Source organism: Lactuca virosa, chromosome 2 (assembly GCF_052849685.1).
Source record: "Lactuca virosa cultivar CGN04683 chromosome 2, Lactuca_virosa_CGN04683_v6, whole genome shotgun sequence".
NCBI classification, from domain to species: domain Eukaryota; kingdom Viridiplantae; phylum Streptophyta; class Magnoliopsida; order Asterales; family Asteraceae; genus Lactuca; species Lactuca virosa.
The window spans coordinates 234,081,889-234,105,080 of NC_136427.1; the positions used below are offsets into that span (position 1 = coordinate 234,081,889).

General features: G+C 35.0%; 2 protein-coding genes across 9 annotated transcripts in view; both read left to right on the plus strand.

Annotated features, from left to right (window-relative positions):
• The window catches only part of LOC145160476 (uncharacterized), a 30,949-nt gene that overhangs the window by 1,418 nt on the left and 6,339 nt on the right, over nucleotides 1-23,192 (plus strand). Inside the window, exons 2-6 of one of the 5 annotated variants that reach the window (XR_013738117.1) lie at nucleotides 789-852; nucleotides 1,119-1,171; nucleotides 2,077-2,160; nucleotides 2,804-3,135; nucleotides 15,973-16,254. Coding sequence is in view for 4 of the 5 variants with exons in the window: in XM_079079675.1 (XP_078935801.1) it covers nucleotides 3,269-4,201 (933 nt within the window). In the remaining variant the exon portion in view is untranslated. Of the gene's footprint in view, nucleotides 1-788; nucleotides 864-1,118; nucleotides 1,172-1,498; nucleotides 2,161-2,803; nucleotides 3,136-3,197; nucleotides 6,736-15,972; nucleotides 16,255-23,192 lie in introns of those variants that run through there. The other 4 variants (XM_079079675.1, XM_079079673.1, XM_079079676.1 and 1 more) reach the window with 4 other exon arrangements.
• On the plus strand, nucleotides 11,702-17,468 carry LOC145160475 (uncharacterized). Of its 4 annotated transcripts, XM_079079671.1 has the most exons (7): nucleotides 11,702-11,803; nucleotides 11,890-12,110; nucleotides 13,908-13,971; nucleotides 14,238-14,290; nucleotides 15,196-15,279; nucleotides 15,923-15,972; nucleotides 16,317-17,468. In XM_079079671.1, the coding sequence occupies exon 7, from the start codon at nucleotides 16,388-16,390 to the stop codon at nucleotides 17,318-17,320; it is 933 nt and encodes a 310-aa protein (XP_078935797.1). In that variant the 5' UTR covers nucleotides 11,702-11,803; nucleotides 11,890-12,110; nucleotides 13,908-13,971; nucleotides 14,238-14,290; nucleotides 15,196-15,279; nucleotides 15,923-15,972; nucleotides 16,317-16,387; the 3' UTR covers nucleotides 17,321-17,468. The 4 variants fall into 4 exon arrangements, with proteins under 4 accessions (XP_078935797.1, XP_078935795.1, XP_078935796.1 ...); XM_079079669.1 differs by having other exon boundaries at nucleotides 11,731-12,110; nucleotides 13,908-13,982; XM_079079672.1 differs by lacking the exons at nucleotides 11,702-11,803; nucleotides 11,890-12,110; nucleotides 13,908-13,971; nucleotides 14,238-14,290 and having other exon boundaries at nucleotides 14,608-15,279.

The window sequence follows — 23,192 nt, forward strand, 5'->3', positions numbered from 1 at the left end:
AAAAACTATCATAAAGAGTAACAAAAAGGTAACCAGAGTTTAGAAATGGTCCCTAGTAAAAAAATTTACATAATGGTCCCTGTATAAACAATTTAACAGAAAAAGGTTTAAAAAAGTATAAAAAGGGTTGCTATACTTAAAGGAGTTATCTTTTACCTTTTTCATGCCCATTTATTTTATTTGAGTGTTTATCAAGATGGGAGAAAAAATGCCAGAAATTGTTGCATTTATGAAGCTGGCATTAAAACTGGTAAAAAGGGTATAATGGGAATTTTCGTTGCATGCATATTTGTTCGGGTTAAGATGCATCAAAGAAGGTTGCTATTTTGACATATTTATGAACCTGGAAAATCTGTGAAAACAGCAACCTACTTATATGTTAACAGAAAAAAGGTTTAAAAAATATAATAAATGGTATTCCTTGGATGTTATAATTGAGAGAAAACGATAAGCATCCTACTTATATGTTTACATAATTTAGGTTAAATATATGTAGGATGCTATAATTGACTGAAAAGGAAACTCCAATGCTATTATTTGGCATTTTATAGATTTTTCTTGGATTTTAGTAATAGGAAAAAAAATGGAAACAATTATCCATGTGTAAATGAAAATTCAGAGATGGTCTCGGTTAAAAAAAATTCAAGAATGTAAACTGTGAAAATAAAAAGTCAAATACAAACTGCTTGAAATTACTTGAAGGGGTTATCTGGAATGTCAAATACACACTGTTTACAATAAAGGACTTATCTTTTACCTTTTTTCCATGGCTGTTTATTTTATTTTAGTGTTTATCAAGATGGAGAAGAAATGCCATAAATTGTTGCATTTATGAAGCCGGAGTCAGAACAGGTATACAAAGGGTATAATGGGAATTTTGTTGACTGCTTATTTGTTCAGGTTAAGATGCATCGAAGAAGGTTGCAATTTTGACAGATTTTTTAACTTGGAAAATCTGTTGAAACAACAACCTACTTTGAGATTATAATAATGTCAAACATAAAAGTTTAAATAAATGGTTCAATCGGTAAAATAAAATAGTTTCAACAAAAACATATGATGGTTAGTGGTGAATGAACTAACCTGGATTTTCTTTAATCTCTATTGCGGAATTGTAGAATTCGTTGTGAAGATGATGAGAAAGAAAACCTAGTGTATTATGATTGTCAAGGTAAGGTTTGGCATGCATAAGATATGGAAATTAAACAGAGGATCAGGTAAATAAGGTATATAGGAAAATGTATCCCTTAATTGTTGGGATACATTAAAATCAAAGAGAAATTTCAGTATTTTTAAAAGATATTTCCAGTTTTTTCGATAATGTATGATAGCTAGGATAGGAGGGTTTTTTTTTTTTTTTTTTTTTTTTTTTTTTTTTTTTAAAAAATCAAATGTGTTTTACCAATTACCAAAAAAATAATTAAAAATTTGAGAATTCATTAAAAATATTTTCCTTTCTAGATTTTTCAAAAATGTATGTATTAGGATATGAAGGATGTTGTATTTTTAAATTTTAAATCAAAGATGATTTAACAATTACCAAAAAAATGGAAAATTTGAGAGTTCCTTATAAATACTTTCCAGTTTTTTCGAATATTTACGTTAAGAGGATTTGATGTTGTTTTTTAAAATTTTAAATTAAAGATGTTTTATTAATTATCAAAAAAACAAAAATTAAGAATTTCTTAAAAATTGTCAAGTGTCAAATAGTGTAACACCCCGAAATGCAGGTATATCTCTTTAATCCTTCTTCTTTTCCAAGTTGTCAAAATTGGCCCAAAATAGAAAATGGTGATAAGTGGGTACGCTGGGCGTACTTAAGAGAACGTTGCGCGTACCCAAGGGCATGCCTTTGACGCAGACTCAACCCGGTACGCGGGGCGTACCTTAGTTTACGCTAAGCGTACTGGGCCCAGACTCAAAACCCTAAATGAGACATGAGCACTATAAAAGGGATGCTATGGCCTCCATCCCAACCACCATTTCCAAGAGAGTGAAACCCTAAGAGAGCCAAACCTTCGTTCTAAGCTTGTGAGTGTGTTTTGGGCTTAAAAGTATCATTGTGTGCTTGTGAAGAAAAAGAGAAGGCCATTGTGGAAGCTAGAGTTGGAGTGCAAGCTTTGGATCTGAGCTCTATAGAGGTTGGAGCACCACTTGGAGGTAAAAAGCTCAAAGCTTTCCTAGTCTTTTTGGATTTGTGCTTTATGGACCATTTCTAGGGTTTTTGTCCCAAAGGTGGAGACTTTATGAGTAAATGGTCTCCATAAGCCCAGATCTGCCCCATTTCAGTGTATATTGTGTCATAGATCCATAAAAATCCAATCTTGGACGTGAAGATTAAGTCATGCATGAGATAAGGGCTTAATGAGGAAAGAGGAAAGGTGTTTAGAGTGATTAGTGACCTTTACAGCCATGCAAAGACTTAAAGGTTTCGACTTTATGGATTAAGAGGTATTAGAATGGCCAGATCTGAAATATGAGCTTATGTCTTAACCATTTAAGGCCAAAATCATGAGGAGTGTGAAACTGGGACTTACGCTGGGCGTAATCCCAGTACGCGCAGCGTAGGGGGTCGAGCTCCCCGATTCTGTGAAGCCTTCGAGTACGCCCAGCGTACAGAGCTGGTACGCGCCGTGTACTCCGGAGGGTTGACTTTCGTTGACTTTTAGGGTTTAACCAACATTTGGACCTTTGGGCCATTGAGGGGTAAAATGGTCTTTTACCCTTCTGAGAGAATATAGGGAGGGACTAGTCTAGCATTTGAGAGCCGTTTTAATTAGAGATAATTATTTTGTGTGATTAGGCGGAGGCTAGATCAGTATTTCGAGTTCGAGTTTATCCGAGTTACCCGAGGTGAGTCTTCTCACTATACATTACCTAGAGTGGTATCTATGTGCAGATCGGAGGGTCTTATGTGTTATGTGTATGTTTGAGTTTATGTGCATTGTGATATATGTATGCTATGTGTTATATAGACCGGACCGGAGGGTCCAACGATTTAGACCGGACCGGAGGGTCCAACGAGCTAGACCGGATTGAAGGGTCCAACGAGCTACGGGACTGGAGGGTCCCGCTGAGACACATTGACCGGAGGGTCATACCGAGTTATAGCCTCGAGGGGCTTATGTGTTGTATGTGGCATTTTGGGGAACTCACTAAGCATTTATGCTTACCGTGTTATGTGATATGGGTTTCAGGTACCAGCGAGGATCGCGGGAAGGCGCCGGCATGATTTGTACATACTGGCAGAGGATTATGTTTTAAGATTATGGATATGTTTTATTATGTTGAAAGTACTAACATTTCTACTTCCCCTGCAGATCAATCCTTAGATCAGTCAAAGCACAAAGTTGAAGGATCTGTTTCTGATAACAAAACTGAGCCTGAACCTGATGTTTCTGTTTCCAATGAACAACCTTCTGTTTCTGATATTAAAGTTGATGATACATCTTGTGATGCTTTTGATGCTTTTGCATCGGATCATGTTGAGTTAATTTTTTTTGACATATTTGATTATTTGTTTGAAAATACTGATGTTCCTGTTTCTAGCACATCTACTTCATATGCAGGTAAAGTAGCAGAGGATGAGAACAAGGAGAACACCATTGACATCTCCTTGAGCTCTGAATCTGTTGCTTCGAACTCAGTTGCTTCTGATCAACCTGTTGTTGAGAAGTACAGGCCACCAAATCAAGTTAAACAGAATGCATGCTGCAACTGTGTGTGTGGGAAAAGCAAGAGACAAGGCAAAGATACGCCACCAGGGGCAGGAAGAAACAACTTCACAGTGAAGAAAAAGACATGTTTTCACTGTGGAACACCTGGTCACATTGCCCGAAATTGTCCTAATCGCGCATATGTTCTGTACTATGCACAAGGCTGGCAGAACGCGCCAAGAGGGAGATACTTCAAAAGAAACCCCTCAAGGTCACGTTCAGACCATGGTGACTGGAACGCGCAGAAGGCCAAGAATCAAACCTACAAGGCCAATAATCCGAATCCCAAGGGAAATAAGGGAATGCCGGCCAAGAAGCCAAATCCAAGAGATGCTCCCGTGAAGCCAAAATCAAAGTCATCTCGACGGCCGACATCAAGATCAAAAGCAAGTACTGAGCCACCCATCAGATCGAAAAAGAAATGGGTTAAACCCAACTACAAATGGGTTCCAAAGGCCCACTCTCCCAAATCAACTAATGACTAATATTTCTTCATCTTCTGTTTGTGATAAACAGGATATGTCATGGGAGAGAGTACCGTGCAAGGATGACAAAGGTCGACCCAGTTTCAAAATGGATTGGGTTCCAAAGACCAACTGATCCCGCTCTGTGTCGGAGCAGCTATGGAGGCATATCATCAGACTTCGGTTTGTTGGTAGTGGCTGTTCCTGGCACATGATAGGAGACATCTCTCAACTGTACAACACTCAGAACATTGTTTGGGAGCATGTGTCCTTTGCGGGAAAGGAAGAAAGGAAGAGATCACAAACGGGGTTAGTGCTTAATGACATGAAGAATTTTCGGATATGTTCTGAGATTACGCGTGCTGTTCTCAGACCTTCTGGAAGTATATTCAATCGGTGACTTACGGTTTAATTTTTCCTTTCTATACTCCTGAGTTTTTCTTAAGCTGATTCACTTTAAAGACTAATTTTTGTTTTAGGATAGTTTAAATTTGTGCATTTACTTTCGTTTCTCTCCTATGCACAAATTTAGGGGGGGAAATAAAAACAAAACAAAAATTTTAAAATTTTAAAAAAATCCAAAAACATTAGAAAATCAAAAAATAAAAAAAAAAATATGTTGGTTATGGAATGTGCTTGAGGGAGATGTTTTGGGAAGTGATATTATCAAGTGATAACAGGCAATCTGAGTCTGCGTAACGTACCCAAAGTTGAAGGGTCTATGCTCTGGGTTTGATGCGTTGGTAGGCACGAAAGATTCTAAATGGATATGACTAGGCAGAGTTGAACTTAAGGAATTCATAGACTTGATAAATCTTGACCTAGTTAGATCCGTTTAGCTTGACAATACGACGCTTGGATAGGTTGAGCAGGGAGATATATATGGGAATCTACTGGTCACATTAAAGAACTTGTATCCGGAACCGTGGATTATTCCTCGATGTGCGGATTCTGTCCTTAATTCCGGTATTGATGGGGTGACTGGTGAATTCCGATAAATTAGGTCTGTAGAAAATTGTTTTCTCTCTATCTGTCTGTTAGTCATATGTTGCTTCCTTTGCGTGATCGAGAGATCCGACCTGGACTGTAACATATGCAAGTCTATTTCTCTGCATCCTCTATCTATGCAATTCTTTCTATCTGTTAGCCATATACTGTCTCCTTTGCGTGACTCACAATCCGACCTGGTACAAAGTATATGCATCATTTTTTTTCTCAATCCCTCTAAAACTTCAGTTAGTCATATGTTTCACCCTCTGCGTGATTGGAAGAGATCCGACCTGGGTGTATAACATATGCATTCTAAATCTATCTTCTCTCTTAATAATTGTCTGCTCACCCGATGTAAGGAGTATTCTGGAAGTCCTTGATTACTGGAGCATATCAGGAAGCGGGAACCATGTTCTAGTACAATTAAAACTTGAACACTTACAAATTGTCTATAGATCTCGCTGCTCAATTTAGGTGGACAACAATATCCCTGGTCGTCGTCAGCTGAATGGTCCTTAAGAAATATTATCTAGGAACTTAGGATCACTTTGTCTTATAATTAATAGTATGTTCTAATTTTGTCACAATTTTCGTGTTTAAGTGGACCACAATACCGGCGATCGACCAGACAAAGACGTGAAGATAAAAGGTACCGACAAGCGGATAAAGGCTGTCTAAAAACTTTGATCCCAAATCATTCTTAAAGTTAGATATCATTTTATTTTTGTTAAATTTGTTCATAGTTTTCTTCTAATTTAAATATTAGGGGAGAATTAAAAATTTTAAAAACCAAACAAAAATCAGAAAATTAAAAATCCAAAAATAGTGTTATTTCTGTTTTATTTCTTTTTCAGAAAATATGAAAAATCCACAAATATTGTGTGCTAAGTTTTCTTTTAGTTTTGTTTTGTCTTGAAAAGTGAATTCAGGTGAAGATGAAACTCATGGAGTTTGTGTCGAAGATTTCTGAGCCAAGGCTTCATCCGTGAGCATCGAAGAATTCTCATTCGAAGGAGCAAGAAATAAAGATTATTCTTTCGACATTCAATCTTTCAACCCCAGAAGCAAGGTGAAGCTGCACTTGAAGATTAGGTGACAGATTGCATTGAAGCCTCCTCAATCAGTCTGCTGCTATCTTAAACCTGCTGAAGTGATCCAGAAGATTTGTTCTCTCTGATGTTCTCTCTAAAGATTCTCAAGCTGAAAGCGCTATCTTTCAAGAATCAGTACGTCAAGCCTCCTCACCCAATGTGCGTTCAATGCCAAATTCTGAAGAAATGCCCAACTGCTCAAGATGAAGTCAATTATTGAAGATTCATCAAGTTCATCTGGAAGCTGTGAATAAATTGAAGATTAATGCTGAAGCCAAGCTCCCACTGAAGATTAACAAGAAAAGTCAGCTACTTTTTAGGGGGAGCTTGTTGGGTTATTTAAGAAAAGAAAAGAAAGCTATAAACCAAGGGGGAGATTGTTGGGTCAAAAATATGGTTTATACTTTGCTTTTCTAAGCATTTATTGTTTTTATTATTTGGGCCAAAAATAATATATGATTAATTGTAGCTTGGACCGAGCATTGGATTATTTGTATTTTGGGCTTGGCCTTAGGTCCATATATATATATATATATATATATATATATATATATATATATATATATATATATATATATATATATATATATATATATATATATATATATATATATAGGGTGAGGAGTGCATGTGAAGGATGAACACTAGAGGAGCTTAAGTGTGTGCATTTGAAGGTGTTCTAGAGAGAGAGAAAAGAGAGTGTGTGTTAGTGTGTGTGAATCTTGTATCCGGATCTTCATTCATATCAATACATACAAGATTCATATTATTCTTCTTCTCCTTATCTTCTATTTGATCTGACATCATCCGTTTGATTGGGATTCCGCACCATCAAACGGATCTGATTGATACACAAGCAGATTAGGGACTTATAAAATATATGCCATTCAATGAGATGAAATCACGTTTGTTTCCAGATATTTTCTATAAAACTGAGTTGTAAGCTGTTTGTTTATAAGTAATCGTATCTATCCCGGAAAATCTTATATTTTCTATAAAGCTGATTTGTAAACTTGTTTGTATATTCCAATACTAAAAAGTATAAGTATAAATGTCATACTTAATTTCGTAACATGTAGTTTTATTCGAAGATAAAACCATTTGATGCGCTGAGTAATTACGTAAAATAAATAAAATATTAATTTCACGTAAAAATAACGTATTGTCGTTTATCATGTGAGTTTTCATAACCGTGCTAACAAATGATTGCCTGTCGCGACGTTCTTCAAGCGTCGTTATGTTTGATAATTGTCACCCATAACCTGCCGGTCGAGCTGTAGCTAACAACCAGGGTGCGGGGTCATCAATCCCGTATAGATCTATACACAAGTATCACGCTCTCCGGAAGGAGACTCGGATTATAAAACAGGACTTCCATGTATACCTAGGTAGGTATAACGAAGACGATGTCTCACAAAAATCCAATGATATACGTGTTTTGTTATTTGAAAATATTCATGCATGAAACAGTTACCCAATTCATCATGTTTATAATATTAAAATAAACGTATTTTTATATATTCATTTCTTTGCCCTGAAAGGGGTAAAATAATGAGAATGTATTCCAAACTATATCTATTATAGTTTACAGTATATGTTTCATTTGAACTGATGACTGTTGTATGATGAGATGATTTGTATGCACATGTTTTCATGTAATAGTTATATAAACTATAAGAAAACATGAATAATGGTTTGTATTTTAACACAAGTTTCCTTGTGTTTTACTTGTATTCTCCCCCTTTAAAACATGTAAAAAGTTATAAAAAGTGTAGGGGTATGAACTCACCTGATAAGTGGTGATTTGGGCAGCGTTTCGTTTCTAGAAAGGATTTTTCTTGAAGAAACCGTGAGTTTCTGATGAAAACCGGGCTTTACGCGGGCAGAGTTTCGACTGGAAAAGATTATTTTCTCGAGGACTTCGGGGCTCCGGGCTTTCTTCGAGTGTTAGGGGGGTTCCCGAGGCTTCGGGGGTGATTTAGAGTGGCTAGATAGGGTATAGAGAGTGAAAGAGAATTGGATTTTGTAAACCAAACACGGAGACCTTGCATGTTATTTATAGGAGGCTGAGGCCTCGCATTACGTTGGGCGTACTTCGGTACGCTGCGCGTACGAGATATGTGTCCTCTGATCGGGTTCCGAGCTTCTGAGGTGTCAAGCCTACTGATACGCGTCGAAGCTAGACCGAGTACGCGGGGCGTACTTCGGTACGCTGGGAGTACTCCTTCGAGAATTTAATTATCAAACTTCAAAAATTTGTATACGAGCTCCGTTTTTGACGTTCTTTATATCCACGCATAGGTGAGACTGTTCTCTACAACTTTCGTTCAGACTTCATTAGCTAGTTTTGACTTTATTTTTAATGTTATATTTTTAACAGGCCGGGACAGGAAATGTCCGTTAAAAATTCATAACTTCTTCATCCGATGTCCGTTTTCGTCTGTCTTTTTACCATTGAACTACAAATGACGAGATCTTCGATTCTCGTTTAGGTTGTGTCGGCTAAAAATCGTTCGATCTATAATCCGAATTTCGGGTTGTACATTGTTGTGCCGAAACTTAGAAAAATCATAATTTCCTCATACGAAGTCAGATTTGGACGTTCTTTTTAAGCATGCTCTCAGTTTAACGTATGTTACAACTTTCATTTAGGTTGCTAAGGCTAAAAAGCATTCGATTGAAAACTCACTTTTACGTCACACAGCGTCGTACCGGTTCCGTTGCGAAACTTCGATATGTCATAACTTCTTCGTTATAACTCGGATTTCAGGGTTCTTTATATTTCTGGAAACCTTGTCACGACCACAACAAGTTTCTTCATAAATATTGAGTTTATCTAACATTTTATTTTTGATGATCATTTTTATCTTAATTTATACATCTTATAAATAAATAATTGCACATAATATTCAAATAATTTCTCTTTATTATTTTAAAACTAGTTACAATGGTTGACCTAGACTATTACATTGACTTGCAATATTGGGTTGTTACACCTCAATAGTTTAAATTCGTTACGAAACGGTCCCGAGAGTATTTAAAAGTTCAAGATTAGTGGATTTGTGGTTTCTTACGACAAGTTTCTAAAAACAAACCAAATTCGAACAAATGGAACTCACGCTTCAAGGGTGAGTGCTTACGACCCCTTTTTAATATTTTAGTTATTTCGGGGGGATACATCTGCCTATATATTTTGTTTATATAAATATATTATCCTTTATGCAAAAATACAATAAATCTTATTTATAAAAATGTTATTTAACAATTTAAATATTATTACAAATAAACTAGTATAAACATTTCATATACGTATTATGGTTATTTTATCGTGAAATAACTAGTCCACGCAACAAATGCTACATGATATAAAAATATATGATTTTTATGTGACATTGCATTATATAACAAGCACGTTATAAAACTTTGTAGTATTTCAAGGATTCAAGTTATTACTATGCATGTATATTTATATGTTTAAGTACACAACGTTTATACATGTACATATGTTCATTACTTTGAAACATTCATTGTTATAAAAACGAGTACATTACATTTTTACATACATGTCAAACCTATTCGGCTTGTATAAACTTTATATAATGAAATTCATTATGCCTCGTGACTTAATCAGAATTAAGTTAGGGCTGAGAGCTATTCACATACTTTTTAGTTAAGGGATTTTGAGTGAGACAATATTCATTAGCTGAGTCTAAACACTTAGCATACCCACACCACTATAATCATTAATCTTCAGAGCGAAATACATATGTATAGATCTATACGGGGTTGACATCCCCACCTGCGGTTGCTAGCTACAACCTCGACCGATCAATCGAAACAGGTGATAAGTGTCTACGATCGTTACTGCAATGTCCAATGAAGCTTTGTAGCAAGGTACACTCAGTCACATAGCTCGGTTATAGGAATCACTATAAACATTTACTAGAATATATCTCTCTCACTACAAAACCATGGGCTCATTCGCTCTCAAAACTATTTTAAGTATGGAATTACTTATATAACAGTACATGTTGGTTTGCAAGGACATTCAAAGATTCATTACAAACATATTTTTAATTATGGATTTACTTATACAAAAGATACATTTTGGCTTTCAAAGATTCGTTACAAACACAGCTTTAAGTATGAACTTACTTATACAAAAATACATTTTGGCTTTTAAAGACTCATTTAAAACGTTGTTTTAACTGTTGTTATACATACTAAGAAAATACTTTTTAGACTTATTAAAAGTATTACTGTTGTTAGCAGAAAACCCTCAAAACTACATGTATTCTCAGGAAATCACTAAACATACATTCAAGATGGATTGGATTACAGGTGACCTAGTTTAGTTACTGTTGTATTGTATGCCTATCTGTTAAGGCATTTCATGTATAATTATTATTTGCAAAAACCTTGTATTCAAATATCAAGATGGAACACGAATGTTATATTTTTTATTGTTGTACTTGTAAATTATTTGTAAAAACCTTCTATAATACATTGGAAGTTTTATTGATCAAATTATATCATTATTTAAAAGCAACATCTTCGATCCTTCTTTGTTCTTTGCTCTGGATAATACAACTTATAGTTGGTTGTGTATGAACATTGGTTCACACAAAAACAAACCAATATGTGAAAATGATAAACAAAGTATACATGTCCTCCTTTAGTTCCATAAAACAAAAGTAAAGAAGACAGTTAAATGTTATAATAAACTGTATTGAAAACTTAAAAATGTATAAATTGAAAAATATGAAGATTGTTTTTTATTTGAATATTTAAAAGATCAAAAAAGTATTGGTTTGTTTATTATTAATTTATAGAACATAAGCAATTTAAAAAAAAAATCATATTGTAAAGTTTAAGAAAGAAGCGAAGACCATTATCATTCTCGTTCCATTTATGTTGATAACATGTGTAGTTGATGAACTTTGAAATGCCCTATAATTATATTTGGATTTTCTACTATACAAAATAACATAGGACATAATAAAAATAATAACATTTGGATTTTCTACTATCTAAAATAACATAGGTCATAATAAAAATAATAACATAACCAAAATAACATAAAAGGAATAAAGCAAATAAAGACCAAAGACATAATAAAAATGTATATTTATGTGATAAATATGACATACTTTATAGTTTATATAATGAGAAAACAAAAGCATTAAACAATACCGTAAATCACAATATTAACGTTGTAACTTTATTAAATCGGAACATAACCGTTAACCAACATATAATTTAATCATAAGAATTCAAATCAATGAGTTAATAACAAAAGTAGCATGATTACAAATATGATTAATTTATTGAACTTAGGTTATTTATATCCAAATTATTATATGATGTGTAATTATTGTAAATAAGCATAAAAAACCTACTTATATTTTCAACTTACCATTTTACCTCTTATGTACGCATACCCTAAATGAGGTAAGTGATTCTATTGTTGACTGATGAGCACCATATCTGTTCCTACACCAAAAAAAGCTCTTGTACGATTTCTAAACAAAAAAAAAACAAGGTATTTCGTCTGACGATGTAATCTGAATCGTGCCTTCATCAAATGGGTTTTAATCCCTCTATATCTGATTCTTTACAATATTTTAGAGATTTAATTTTAGGGTTGATATTGATAAAGGAAGCATACATGTCCGATTATTTAAAAGAGATAAGCGAAAGAGTATATTTGGAATCAGATTAAAGACGATCGAAATTGTTATGGAGACAAAATGATGGGACGGCAACCTTGTGGTTGTGATTTTGCTTTGAAGTGGCGGAACTCATGACGAATTATCGATGATATGTGATTTGGGCGAAATGAAGAAAAGGTAAAGTCATATTATTCCTTTTTGTAGAAGATTGGCAGGTTTCTCGCTAATGTAATTTCATTTTCCTTTCAACTTCCGACTTTGTTTCTTTCAAGGATGTTAGAATCTTGGAGTGATTGTTTAGAATCGGTGAAAATATAATCTGGGTGTTAGTTTAAAGCTCAATTCTATAAAGATTGAAATGTTTACATACAAAGGACAATCCTAGTATTTGAAATATTTTGTTATGTTCCACAGTATAGATTGAATGTTATTAATAAATATAGGGTCGTTGATTAATATACTGATTTTCAAATTAAAAACCTCAAATTTGAAATTTAACTTAAGGTTTGCATGAAATTATGTTTGCATACATATCTGTACATTAAGGTTTATGTCAAAACATGTTATTACTCAAGTATAAAGGGGTAAGTTTAGGATATTATTAGCCCATAAGGACCACAACAATATCTGTTCTCATTTAATTATAATTACAAAGTTATGTACGGATATGTATAAGCATCATTGAACATAACCAGAGTTTTACTGGATCATTGACTAACATTAGTTATATTAATGGATAAACATATGAGGTCGAGTTAAATCTAGTGCCTACATGTGCAATCAACACCACATTTGCAATTACCGTCTTTCTCATATGTGGTAACCATAGAGTTTTATTGGAAAGTAATATTTGAAGCAACCATGATTCTGTAAAGAGTAGAAAAGTTGTAGTTAAGTAAACCATAAAAAAAGTTAGTAGCAATCTAAAAGTATGTTTCGATTTTCACATATTTTCCAACTACAATAATATGTCAAAATAGCAACATACTTTGATTTTGTGTACAAAAGGCCATAAAAATGTAACTTTTATGTCAAAGGAGCATGCTATAAAAGGTAAATAACTGAAAAGTAAAATGCTAAATTATGGTAGAGAAAGGGTGTAAATAAAAGTTCAAGAATGGTCCCTGGTAAAATAAATTTACATAATGCTCCCTGTATAAGAAGTTCTAACAGAAAAGGGTTTAAAAAAAACTATCATAAAGAGTAACAAAAAGGTAACCAGAGTTTAGAAATGGTCCCTAGTAAAAAAATTTACATAATGGTCCCTGTATAAACAATTTAACAGAAAAAGGTTTAAAAAAGTATAAAAAGGGTTGCTATACTTAAAGGAGTTATCTTTTACCTTTTTCATGCCCATTTATTTTATTTGAGTGTTTATCAAGATGGGAGAAAAAATGCCAGAAATTGTTGCATTTATGAAGCTGGCATTAAAACTGGTAAAAAGGGTATAATGGGAATTTTCGTTGCATGCATATTTGTTCGGGTTAAGATGCATCAAAGAAGGTTGCTATTTTGACATATTTATGAACCTGGAAAATCTGTGAAAACAGCAACCTACTTATATGTTAACAGAAAAAAGGTTTAAAAAATATAATAAATGGTATTCCTTGGATGTTATAATTGAGAGAAAACGATAAGCATCCTACTTATATGTTTACATAATTTAGGTTAAATATATGTAGGATGCTATAATTGACTGAAAAGGAAACTCCAATGCTATTATTTGGCATTTTATAGATTTTTCTTGGATTTTAGTAATAGGAAAAAAAATGGAAACAATTATCCATGTGTAAATGAAAATTCAGAGATGGTCTCGGTTAAAAAAAATTCAAGAATGTAAACTGTGAAAATAAAAAGTCAAATACAAACTGCTTGAAATTACTTGAAGGGGTTATCTGGAATGTCAAATACACACTGTTTACAATAAAGGACTTATCTTTTACCTTTTTTCCATGGCTGTTTATTTTATTTTAGTGTTTATCAAGATGGAGAAGAAATGCCATAAATTGTTGCATTTATGAAGCCGGAGTCAGAACAGGTATACAAAGGGTATAATGGGAATTTTGTTGACTGCTTATTTGTTCAGGTTAAGATGCATCGAAGAAGGTTGCAATTTTGACAGATTTTTTAACTTGGAAAATCTGTTGAAACAACAACCTACTTTGAGATTATAATAATGTCAAACATAAAAGTTTAAATAAATGGTTCAATCGGTAAAATAAAATAGTTTCAACAAAAACATATGATGGTTAGTGGTGAATGAACTAACCTGGATTTTCTTTAATCTCTATTGCGGAATTGTAGAATTCGTTGTGAAGATGATGAGAAAGAAAACCTAGTGTATTATGATTGTCAAGGTAAGGTTTGGCATGCATAAGATATGGAAATTAAACAGAGGATCAGGTAAATAAGGTATATAGGAAAATGTATCCCTTAATTGTTGGGATACATTAAAATCAAAGAGAAATTTCAGTATTTTTAAAAGATATTTCCAGTTTTTTCGATAATGTATGATAGCTAGGATAGGAGGGTTTTTTTTTTTTTTTTTTTTTTTTTTTTTTTTTTTTTTAAAATCAAATGTGTTTTACCAATTACCAAAAAAATAATTAAAAATTTGAGAATTCATTAAAAATATTTTCCTTTCTAGATTTTTCAAAAATGTATGTATTAGGATATGAAGGATGTTGTATTTTTAAATTTTAAATCAAAGATGATTTAACAATTACCAAAAAAATGGAAAATTTGAGAGTTCCTTATAAATACTTTCCAGTTTTTTCGAATATTTACGTTAAGAGGATTTGATGTTGTTTTTTAAAATTTTAAATTAAAGATGTTTTATTAATTATCAAAAAAACAAAAATTAAGAATTTCTTAAAAATTGTCAAGTGTCAAATAGTGTAACACCCCGAAATGCAGGTATATCTCTTTAATCCTTCTTCTTTTCCAAGTTGTCAAAATTGGCCCAAAATAGAAAATGGTGATAAGTGGGTACGCTGGGCGTACTTAAGAGAACGTTGCGCGTACCCAAGGGCATGCCTTTGACGCAGACTCAACCCGGTACGCGGGGCGTACCTTAGTTTACGCTAAGCGTACTGGGCCCAGACTCAAAACCCTAAATGAGACATGAGCACTATAAAAGGGATGCTATGGCCTCCATCCCAACCACCATTTCCAAGAGAGTGAAACCCTAAGAGAGCCAAACCTTCGTTCTAAGCTTGTGAGTGTGTTTTGGGCTTAAAAGTATCATTGTGTGCTTGTGAAGAAAAAGAGAAGGCCATTGTGGAAGCTAGAGTTGGAGTGCAAGCTTTGGATCTGAGCTCTATAGAGGTTGGAGCACCACTTGGAGGTAAAAAGCTCAAAGCTTTCCTAGTCTTTTTGGATTTGTGCTTTATGGACCATTTCTAGGGTTTTTGTCCCAAAGGTGGAGACTTTATGAGTAAATGGTCTCCATAAGCCCAGATCTGCCCCATTTCAGTGTATATTGTGTCATAGATCCATAAAAATCCAATCTTGGACGTGAAGATTAAGTCATGCATGAGATAAGGGCTTAATGAGGAAAGAGGAAAGGTGTTTAGAGTGATTAGTGACCTTTACAGCCATGCAAAGACTTAAAGGTTTCGACTTTATGGATTAAGAGGTATTAGAATGGCCAGATCTGAAATATGAGCTTATGTCTTAACCATTTAAGGCCAAAATCATGAGGAGTGTGAAACTGGGACTTACGCTGGGCGTAATCCCAGTACGCGCAGCGTAGGGGGTCGAGCTCCCCGATTCTGTGAAGCCTTCGAGTACGCCCAGCGTACAGAGCTGGTACGCGCCGTGTACTCCGGAGGGTTGACTTTCGTTGACTTTTAGGGTTTAACCAACATTTGGACCTTTGGGCCATTGAGGGGTAAAATGGTCTTTTACCCTTCTGAGAGAATATAGGGAGGGACTAGTCTAGCATTTGAGAGCCGTTTTAATTAGAGATAATTATTTTGTGTGATTAGGCGGAGGCTAGATCAGTATTTCGAGTTCGAGTTTATCCGAGTTACCCGAGGTGAGTCTTCTCACTATACATTACCTAGAGTGGTATCTATGTGCAGATCGGAGGGTCTTATGTGTTATGTGTATGTTTGAGTTTATGTGCATTGTGATATATGTATGCTATGTGTTATATAGACCGGACCGGAGGGTCCAACGATTTAGACCGGACCGGAGGGTCCAACGAGCTAGACCGGATTGAAGGGTCCAACGAGCTACGGGACTGGAGGGTCCCGCTGAGACACATTGACCGGAGGGTCATACCGAGTTATAGCCTCGAGGGGCTTATGTGTTGTATGTGGCATTTTGGGGAACTCACTAAGCATTTATGCTTACCGTGTTATGTGATATGGGTTTCAGGTACCAGCGAGGATCGCGGGAAGGCGCCGGCATGATTTGTACATACTGGCAGAGGATTATGTTTTAAGATTATGGATATGTTTTATTATGTTGAAAGTACTAACATTTCTACTTCCCCTGCAGATCAATCCTTAGATCAGTCAAAGCACAAAGTTGAAGGATCTGTTTCTGATAACAAAACTGAGCCTGAACCTGATGTTTCTGTTTCCAATGAACAACCTTCTGTTTCTGATATTAAAGTTGATGATACATCTTGTGATGCTTTTGATGCTTTTGCATCGGATCATGTTGAGTTAATTTTTTTTGACATATTTGATTATTTGTTTGAAAATACTGATGTTCCTGTTTCTAGCACATCTACTTCATATGCAGGTAAAGTAGCAGAGGATGAGAACAAGGAGAACACCATTGACATCTCCTTGAGCTCTGAATCTGTTGCTTCGAACTCAGTTGCTTCTGATCAACCTGTTGTTGAGAAGTACAGGCCACCAAATCAAGTTAAACAGAATGCATGCTGCAACTGTGTGTGTGGGAAAAGCAAGAGACAAGGCAAAGATACGCCACCAGGGGCAGGAAGAAACAACTTCACAGTGAAGAAAAAGACATGTTTTCACTGTGGAACACCTGGTCACATTGCCCGAAATTGTCCTAATCGCGCATATGTTCTGTACTATGCACAAGGCTGGCAGAACGCGCCAAGAGGGAGATACTTCAAAAGAAACCCCTCAAGGTCACGTTCAGACCATGGTGACTGGAACGCGCAGAAGGCCAAGAATCAAACCTACAAGGCCAATAATCCGAATCCCAAGGGAAATAAGGGAATGCCGGCCAAGAAGCCAAATCCAAGAGATGCTCCCGTGAAGCCAAAATCAAAGTCATCTCGACGGCCGACATCAAGATCAAAAGCAAGTACTGAGCCACCCATCAGATCGAAAAAGAAATGGGTTAAACCCAACTACAAATGGGTTCCAAAGGCCCACTCTCCCAAATCAACTAATGACTAATATTTCTTCATCTTCTGTTTGTGATAAACAGGATATGTCATGGGAGAGAGTACCGTGCAAGGATGACAAAGGTCGACCCAGTTTCAAAATGGATTGGGTTCCAAAGACCAACTGATCCCGCTCTGTGTCGGAGCAGCTATGGAGGCATATCATCAGACTTCGGTTTGTTGGTAGTGGCTGTTCCTGGCACATGATAGGAGACATCTCTCAACCGTACAACACTCAGAACATTGTTTGGGAGCATGTGTCCTTTGCGGGAAAGGAAGAAAGGAAGAGATCACAAACGGGGTTAGTGCTTAATGACATGAAGAATTTTCGGATATGTTCTGAGATTACGCGTGCTGTTCTCAGACCTTCTGGAAGTATATTCAATCGGTGACTTACGGTTTAATTTTTCCTTTCTATACTCCTGAGTTTTTCTTAAGCTGATTCACTTTAAAGACTAATTTTTGTTTTAGGATAGTTTAAATTTGTGCATTTACTTTCGTTTCTCTCCTATGCACAAATTTAGGGGGGGAAATAAAAACAAAACAAAAATTTTAAAATTTTAAAAAAATCCAAAAACATTAGAAAATCAAAAAATAAAAAAAAAAATATGTTGGTTATGGAATGTGCTTGAGGGAGATGTTTTGGGAAGTGATATTATCAAGTGATAACAGGCAATCTGAGTCTGCGTAACGTACCCAAAGTTGAAGGGTCTATGCTCTGGGTTTGATGCGTTGGTAGGCACGAAAGATTCTAAATGGATATGACTAGGCAGAGTTGAACTTAAGGAATTCATAGACTTGATAAATCTTGACCTAGTTAGATCCGTTTAGCTTGACAATACGACGCTTGGATAGGTTGAGCAGGGAGATATATATGGGAATCTACTGGTCACATTAAAGAACTTGTATCCGGAACCGTGGATTATTCCTCGATGTGCGGATTCTGTCCTTAATTCCGGTATTGATGGGGTGACTGGTGAATTCCGATAAATTAGGTCTGTAGAAAATTGTTTTCTCTCTATCTGTCTGTTAGTCATATGTTGCTTCCTTTGCGTGATCGAGAGATCCGACCTGGACTGTAACATATGCAAGTCTATTTCTCTGCATCCTCTATCTATGCAATTCTTTCTATCTGTTAGCCATATACTGTCTCCTTTGCGTGACTCACAATCCGACCTGGTACAAAGTATATGCATCATTTTTTTTTCTCAATCCCTCTAAAACTTCAGTTAGTCATATGTTTCACCCTCTGCGTGATTGGAAGAGATCCGACCTGGGTGTATAACATATGCATTCTAAATCTATCTTCTCTCTTAATAATTGTCTGCTCACCCGATGTAAGGAGTATTCTGGAAGTCCTTGATTACTGGAGCATATCAGGAAGCGGGAACCATGTTCTAGTACAATTAAAACTTGAACACTTACAAATTGTCTATAGATCTCGCTGCTCAATTTAGGTGGACAACAATATCCCTGGTCGTCGTCAGCTGAATGGTCCTTAAGAAATATTATCTAGGAACTTAGGATCACTTTGTCTTATAATTAATAGTATGTTCTAATTTTGTCACAATTTTCGTGTTTAAGTGGACCACAATACCGGCGATCGACCAGACAAAGACGTGAAGATAAAAGGTACCGACAAGCGGATAAAGGCTGTCTAAAAACTTTGATCCCAAATCATTCTTAAAGTTAGATATCATTTTATTTTTGTTAAATTTGTTCATAGTTTTCTTCTAATTTAAATATTAGGGGAGAATTAAAAATTTTAAAAACCAAACAAAAATCAGAAAATTAAAAATCCAAAAATAGTGTTATTTCTGTTTTATTTCTTTTTCAGAAAATATGAAAAATCCACAAATATTGTGTGCTAAGTTTTCTTTTAGTTTTGTTTTGTCTTGAAAAGTGAATTCAGGTGAAGATGAAACTCATGGAGTTTGTGTCGAAGATTTCTGAGCCAAGGCTTCATCCGTGAGCATCGAAGAATTCTCATTCGAAGGAGCAAGAAATAAAGATTATTCTTTCGACATTCAATCTTTCAACCCCAGAAGCAAGGTGAAGCTGCACTTGAAGATTAGGTGACAGATTGCATTGAAGCCTCCTCAATCAGTCTGCTGCTATCTTAAACCTGCTGAAGTGATCCAGAAGATTTGTTCTCTCTGATGTTCTCTCTAAAGATTCTCAAGCTGAAAGCGCTATCTTTCAAGAATCAGTACGTCAAGCCTCCTCACCCAATGTGCGTTCAATGCCAAATTCTGAAGAAATGCCCAACTGCTCAAGATGAAGTCAATTATTGAAGATTCATCAAGTTCATCTGGAAGCTGTGAATAAATTGAAGATTAATGCTGAAGCCAAGCTCCCACTGAAGATTAACAAGAAAAGTCAGCTACTTTTTAGGGGGAGCTTGTTGGGTTATTTAAGAAAAGAAAAGAAAGCTATAAACCAAGGGGGAGATTGTTGGGTCAAAAATATGGTTTATACTTTGCTTTTCTAAGCATTTATTGTTTTTATTATTTGGGCCAAAAATAATATATGATTAATTGTAGCTTGGACCGAGCATTGGATTATTTGTATTTTGGGCTTGGCCTTAGGTCCATATATATATATATATATATATATATATATATATATATATATATATATATATATATATATAGGGTGAGGAGTGCATGTGAAGGATGAACACTAGAGGAGCTTAAGTGTGTGCATTTGAAGGTGTTCTAGAGAGAGAGAAAAGAGAGTGTGTGTTAGTGTGTGTGAATCTTGTATCCGGATCTTCATTCATATCAATACATACAAGATTCATATTATTCTTCTTCTCCTTATCTTCTATTTGATCTGACATCATCCGTTTGATTGGGATTCCGCACCATCAAACGGATCTGATTGATACACAAGCAGATTAGGGACTTATAAAATATATGCCATTCAATGAGATGAAATCACGTTTGTTTCCAGATATTTTCTATAAAACTGAGTTGTAAGCTGTTTGTTTATAAGTAATCGTATCTATCCCGGAAAATCTTATATTTTCTATAAAGCTGATTTGTAAACTTGTTTGTATATTCCAATACTAAAAAGTATAAGTATAAATGTCATACTTAATTTCGTAACATGTAGTTTTATTCGAAGATAAAACCATTTGATGCGCTGAGTAATTACGTAAAATAAATAAAATATTAATTTCACGTAAAAATAACGTATTGTCGTTTATCATGTGAGTTTTCATAACCGTGCTAACAAATGATTGCCTGTCGCGACGTTCTTCAAGCGTCGTTATGTTTGATAATTGTCACCCATAACCTGCCGGTCGAGCTGTAGCTAACAACCAGGGTGCGGGGTCATCAATCCCGTATAGATCTATACACAAGTATCACGCTCTCCGGAAGGAGACTCGGATTATAAAACAGGACTTCCATGTATACCTAGGTAGGTATAACGAAGACGATGTCTCACAAAAATCCAATGATATACGTGTTTTGTTATTTGAAAATATTCATGCATGAAACAGTTACCCAATTCATCATGTTTATAATATTAAAATAAACGTATTTTTATATATTCATTTCTTTGCCCTGAAAGGGGTAAAATAATGAGAATGTATTCCAAACTATATCTATTATAGTTTACAGTATATGTTTCATTTGAACTGATGACTGTTGTATGATGAGATGATTTGTATGCACATGTTTTCATGTAATAGTTATATAAACTATAAGAAAACATGAATAATGGTTTGTATTTTAACACAAGTTTCCTTGTGTTTTACTTGTATTCTCCCCCTTTAAAACATGTAAAAAGTTATAAAAAGTGTAGGGGTATGAACTCACCTGATAAGTGGTGATTTGGGCAGCGTTTCGTTTCTAGAAAGGATTTTTCTTGAAGAAACCGTGAGTTTCTGATGAAAACCGGGCTTTACGCGGGCAGAGTTTCGACTGGAAAAGATTATTTTCTCGAGGACTTCGGGGCTCCGGGCTTTCTTCGAGTGTTAGGGGGGTTCCCGAGGCTTCGGGGGTGATTTAGAGTGGCTAGATAGGGTATAGAGAGTGAAAGAGAATTGGATTTTGTAAACCAAACACGGAGACCTTGCATGTTATTTATAGGAGGCTGAGGCCTCGCATTACGTTGGGCGTACTTCGGTACGCTGCGCGTACGAGATATGTGTCCTCTGATCGGGTTCCGAGCTTCTGAGGTGTCAAGCCTACTGATACGCGTCGAAGCTAGACCGAGTACGCGGGGCGTACTTCGGTACGCTGGGAGTACTCCTTCGAGAATTTAATTATCAAACTTCAAAAATTTGTATACGAGCTCCGTTTTTGACGTTCTTTATATCCACGCATAGGTGAGACTGTTCTCTACAACTTTCGTTCAGACTTCATTAGCTAGTTTTGACTTTATTTTTAATGTTATATTTTTAACAGGCCGGGACAGGAAATGTCCGTTAAAAATTCATAACTTCTTCATCCGATGTCCGTTTTCGTCTGTCTTTTTACCATTGAACTACAAATGACGAGATCTTCGATTCTCGTTTAGGTTGTGTCGGCTAAAAATCGTTCGATCTATAATCCGAATTTCGGGTTGTACATTGTTGTGCCGAAACTTAGAAAAATCATAATTTCCTCATACGAAGTCAGATTTGGACGTTCTTTTTAAGCATGCTCTCAGTTTAACGTATGTTACAACTTTCATTTAGGTTGCTAAGGCTAAAAAGCATTCGATTGAAAACTCACTTTTACGTCACACAGCGTCGTACCGGTTCCGTTGCGAAACTTCGATATGTCATAACTTCTTCGTTATAACTCGGATTTCAGGGTTCTTTATATTTCTGGAAACCTTGTCACGACCACAACAAGTTTCTTCATAAATATTGAGTTTATCTAACATTTTATTTTTGATGATCATTTTTATCTTAATTTATACATCTTATAAATAAATAATTGCACATAATATTCAAATAATTTCTCTTTATTATTTTAAAACTAGTTACAATGGTTGACCTAGACTATTACATTGACTTGCAATATTGGGTTGTTACACCTCAATAGTTTAAATTCGTTACGAAACGGTCCCGAGAGTATTTAAAAGTTCAAGATTAGTGGATTTGTGGTTTCTTACGACAAGTTTCTAAAAACAAACCAAATTCGAACAAATGGAACTCACGCTTCAAGGGTGAGTGCTTACGACCCCTTTTTAATATTTTAGTTATTTCGGGGGGATACATCTGCCTATATATTTTGTTTATATAAATATATTATCCTTTATGCAAAAATACAATAAATCTTATTTATAAAAATGTTATTTAACAATTTAAATATTATTACAAATAAACTAGTATAAACATTTCATATACGTATTATGGTTATTTTATCGTGAAATAACTAGTCCACGCAACAAATGCTACATGATATAAAAATATATGATTTTTATGTGACATTGCATTATATAACAAGCACGTTATAAAACTTTGTAGTATTTCAAGGATTCAAGTTATTACTATGCATGTATATTTATATGTTTAAGTACACAACGTTTATACATGTACATATGTTCATTACTTTGAAACATTCATTGTTATAAAAACGAGTACATTACATTTTTACATACATGTCAAACCTATTCGGCTTGTATAAACTTTATATAATGAAATTCATTATGCCTCGTGACTTAATCAGAATTAAGTTAGGGCTGAGAGCTATTCACATACTTTTTAGTTAAGGGATTTTGAGTGAGACAATATTCATTAGCTGAGTCTAAACACTTAGCATACCCACACCACTATAATCATTAATCTTCAGAGCGAAATACATATGTATAGATCTATACGGGGTTGACATCCCCACCTGCGGTTGCTAGCTACAACCTCGACCGATCAATCGAAACAGGTGATA

Bases quoted from the DNA above. Each gene is read 5' to 3' on its own strand.
- LOC145160475 (XM_079079671.1), top strand. From the start codon at position 16,388: ATGGATATGTTTTATTATGTTGAAAGTACTAACATTTCTACTTCCCCT.